The 439-nt window shown below is 56.5% G+C and overlaps 1 protein-coding gene across 1 annotated transcript; it reads right to left on the bottom strand.

Moving 5' to 3' along the window:
* Window positions 1-20: 20 nt before the first annotated feature.
* CSUI_005835 (uncharacterized protein) lies at window positions 21-423 on the bottom strand. The gene has a single exon (XM_068066003.1). It carries the CDS (start codon window positions 351-353, stop codon window positions 108-110), a length of 246 nt encoding a protein of 81 aa, XP_067922023.1. The 5' UTR covers window positions 354-423; the 3' UTR covers window positions 21-107.
* Between the last annotated feature and the right edge of the window lie 16 nt (window positions 424-439).

Genomic DNA, 439 nt, shown 5'->3' on the forward strand with positions numbered 1-439 from the left:
TTTCCATAGGAAGGTAAGTTCTGTCTTTCCCACGGCACTCCCGTGACAGTCCCGGTCATCACACGTGTTCTTCCCCTGCATGCTCACCACCCTGTCTGGTCACAGTTTCACCGATCCACGCTTGCCACACCACTACACGCCTGTGCATGACCACAGTTCTCCCAGCTTGCTGAGGCGCGGTTTCCATTATTCTTCCCCGGCTCACTGCTGGCAACGTCCGTTGTTGCCGTCCTCAGCCCCTCGCCTCGCGAGCGAGCGCCTCTTTTAGGAGCTCTTGGCTTGTTCATCAATTCTGGACATAGGTGCCTGCCGCCCCGGCGTCCGCACTTTTGGTCAACTTCTGGCTCGTTCATATTCGTGCCTGCCGCCCCGGCGTCCGCACTTGTGACACTTTTTTGTCGTTTATCTCCCTCATACTTTTCCATGAGCTTCTGCTCTG

The sequence above is a fragment of the Cystoisospora suis genome (genome assembly GCF_002600585.1).
Source record: "Cystoisospora suis strain Wien I chromosome Unknown contig_2841, whole genome shotgun sequence".
In the NCBI taxonomy this organism is placed as follows: Eukaryota; Apicomplexa; class Conoidasida; order Eucoccidiorida; family Sarcocystidae; genus Cystoisospora; species Cystoisospora suis.